The sequence below is a fragment of the Morus notabilis genome, unplaced genomic scaffold (assembly GCF_000414095.1).
Source record: "Morus notabilis unplaced genomic scaffold, ASM41409v2 Scaffold7982, whole genome shotgun sequence".
NCBI classification, from domain to species: Eukaryota; Viridiplantae; Streptophyta; class Magnoliopsida; order Rosales; family Moraceae; genus Morus; species Morus notabilis.
Window position 1 is genome coordinate 1053 of NW_010364585.1, and position 2210 is coordinate 3262.

The 2210-nt window shown below is 32.8% G+C and overlaps 1 protein-coding gene across 1 annotated transcript; it reads right to left on the reverse strand.

Annotated features, from left to right (window-relative positions):
- Nucleotides 1-1145: 1145 nt before the first annotated feature.
- LOC21384047 (protein C2-DOMAIN ABA-RELATED 7) lies at nucleotides 1146-2182 on the reverse strand. The gene is made up of 2 exons (XM_010106792.2): nucleotides 1994-2182; nucleotides 1146-1804 (listed from the first exon to the last, which is right to left on the reverse strand). Exons 1-2 carry the CDS (start codon nucleotides 2093-2095, stop codon nucleotides 1412-1414), a joined length of 495 nt encoding a protein of 164 aa, XP_010105094.1. The 5' UTR covers nucleotides 2096-2182; the 3' UTR covers nucleotides 1146-1411.
- Nucleotides 2183-2210: the final 28 nt, after the last annotated feature.

Genomic DNA, 2210 nt, shown 5'->3' on the forward strand with positions numbered 1-2210 from the left:
TCTTTCTCATATTGTGTAGGCTGAATAATAGACAATCGTATAAATAAATTAATTAGAAAGCTCAATACGTGAATATTTAATCTCACACTCCTCCTCACGTGTGGGCTGGACAATGAGTAATCGTGTGGATAAATTAATTAGAAAACACAACACGTGAATATTTAAGCCCGAGATATATTAAAGACCCAATATATGATGATAATTTTAAATGGAGATAAAGAATGTAATTACGAATGTTTGAACTTAGGACCTCCCTCTCTGATACCATGTTAGTTTACCAATTCATCCCAATCTGCTCATTGTTATGTGCAAACAAAACCAAGCCATCAAACTCACATGAGGGACACAAGCATTTTCCGTAGTATTTTAATGGAGCTAATAAAATATGCTGAATTTTAGCAAGTTGAGGAGTAAATTGTCAAAATTAAAAGATTAGGGGCAATCTGCTGAAGCAGATAAAATTCGGAAACAGTTGTGCTAATAGGGGATCAAAAAGCAACTTCAGGTCAATGGGTAAATTTGCCTATATAATTAGGGGAGAATGTTTCAATAAAAAATGAATTTTTTCTCTGTAAATTTCTTTTTTATGACTGTTATAAGATTTTTTTTCACTTTAATAAAGATTTTTTATCACGTAAAATTTTTTTACTAGTTATAAATAAAATATTTACTCTTACTTAATCTAGTTTTGAAAATCTACTATTTACTGGTATTTATGTTTAATTTGATTACTTGAGGCCTACCAGACGTCCAAACCACATCTCTTACAGATGTATTTCAAATGTGACTTGAGTTCACAAATGAAACTCATTCCCGTCACAACATGAGATTATTTAGAATGTATACTCAAATTATGATTTTTAATTTTAAAATATGAAATTTAAATTTTTTATGAGAGAAAAATATTATAAAACCTCAAAAAAATTTAAATTTTTTGAGTTTAAGTACACGAAAGAAACGATTCTGAAGTGTTGGTATAGAGCCTCAAAAAAAGCCTTGCCACCTAAAGGGGCACGCCATCTATTTTCTGTTACATAGATTTACTCAATACATAATAACGTGTAATTGTTATATGAAATATTAATGTACAGTAAATCAGTACTACACTTGTTTCATTAGAAATAATGTATATACTTATAGCCAAATATATTTGCACTGGTCGTTTAGATAGTTTTCTAATACATTATCCATTTCAAGTACTTTATACAGGATAACACAAATTTTTCGGAAACAAAACTTACAGAAGATATGCCACTATGACAATCTTAACCAAGACACTAAGCTTGTAACGTAGATAAATACAACATTATTTCAAGCACAAGACACAAAGCTCGAAACAAACACACTATTTCAAGCATAAGACACAAAAACTTGAAACCAAATACATACATTACAGGAGAAGAAATACTAATTAATTTGCAGCTTCAACTCCAAATAGACCTCTTTTACCTTCAACTCCCAACAGACCCTTTGAAGCTTCAACATCTAATGAACCATTTTTAGCTTCATCTCCTATTAAGCCTTTACAACCTGGAAAATTGATCCACTCGATTTGAACGACGATTTTGCCGCACTCGACGTTTCGCAACCTGAGACACATGTCCTGAACAATTTTTCCATTGGTCCAAACACAACTGCTCTCATCGGAGAGGCAATTCTCGTGGCTCGGCTGAATCCGCTTGACCACACTGCCATCTGGGCGGTTTTCCAGCCCCATTTTAAGGCATTCTATATAGGGCTTGATGTCAATCTCTGCATCACCCATTTTGTCATCTGAAGTTAGTGTGTCTCTGTCAAACACCGTCTGCATTAAAACAAGAAAATTAATCAGTGGCCCTTATAAATAAAATTAGTGCAAATATGTCAACTCTTCTGATCACAATGTAAAAATCAGGAATGAAGTGTAGATTTTGCTTGATTGTTTGAGGAGTAATAAGTTGAGTTTCTCATATGACTAAAAAACTATATTAGAAATAGAAGATTGCTTAATTACAAGAGTGATTGGGGTCTCAAGATCCGTGATGGAGAGTGTCAATTCATCATTCCACTCTGGATTGCAGTTGTTTTTCACCACGCGAGTCTTCAGTTTCTGCATGATATTTGTAAGAATATCAGAGGAGAGAAGGCAAACCAAGAACTAGGAGTTTTTAATTGTCCATAGGACCATAACCCAAAAAACAAAACAAAACAAATAAAAAGAAAAAAAAAAA

Excerpts from the sequence above, each read along its gene's own strand:
- LOC21384047 (XM_010106792.2), bottom strand. The coding sequence starts at position 2,095 with ATGCAGAAACTGAAGACTCGCGTGGTGAAAAACAACTGCAATCCAGAG. Across the intron at positions 1,805-1,993 it reads TTGAGACCCCAATCACTCTT|ACGGTGTTTGACAGAGACAC; the intron begins GTAATTAAGCAA and ends GTTTTAATGCAG.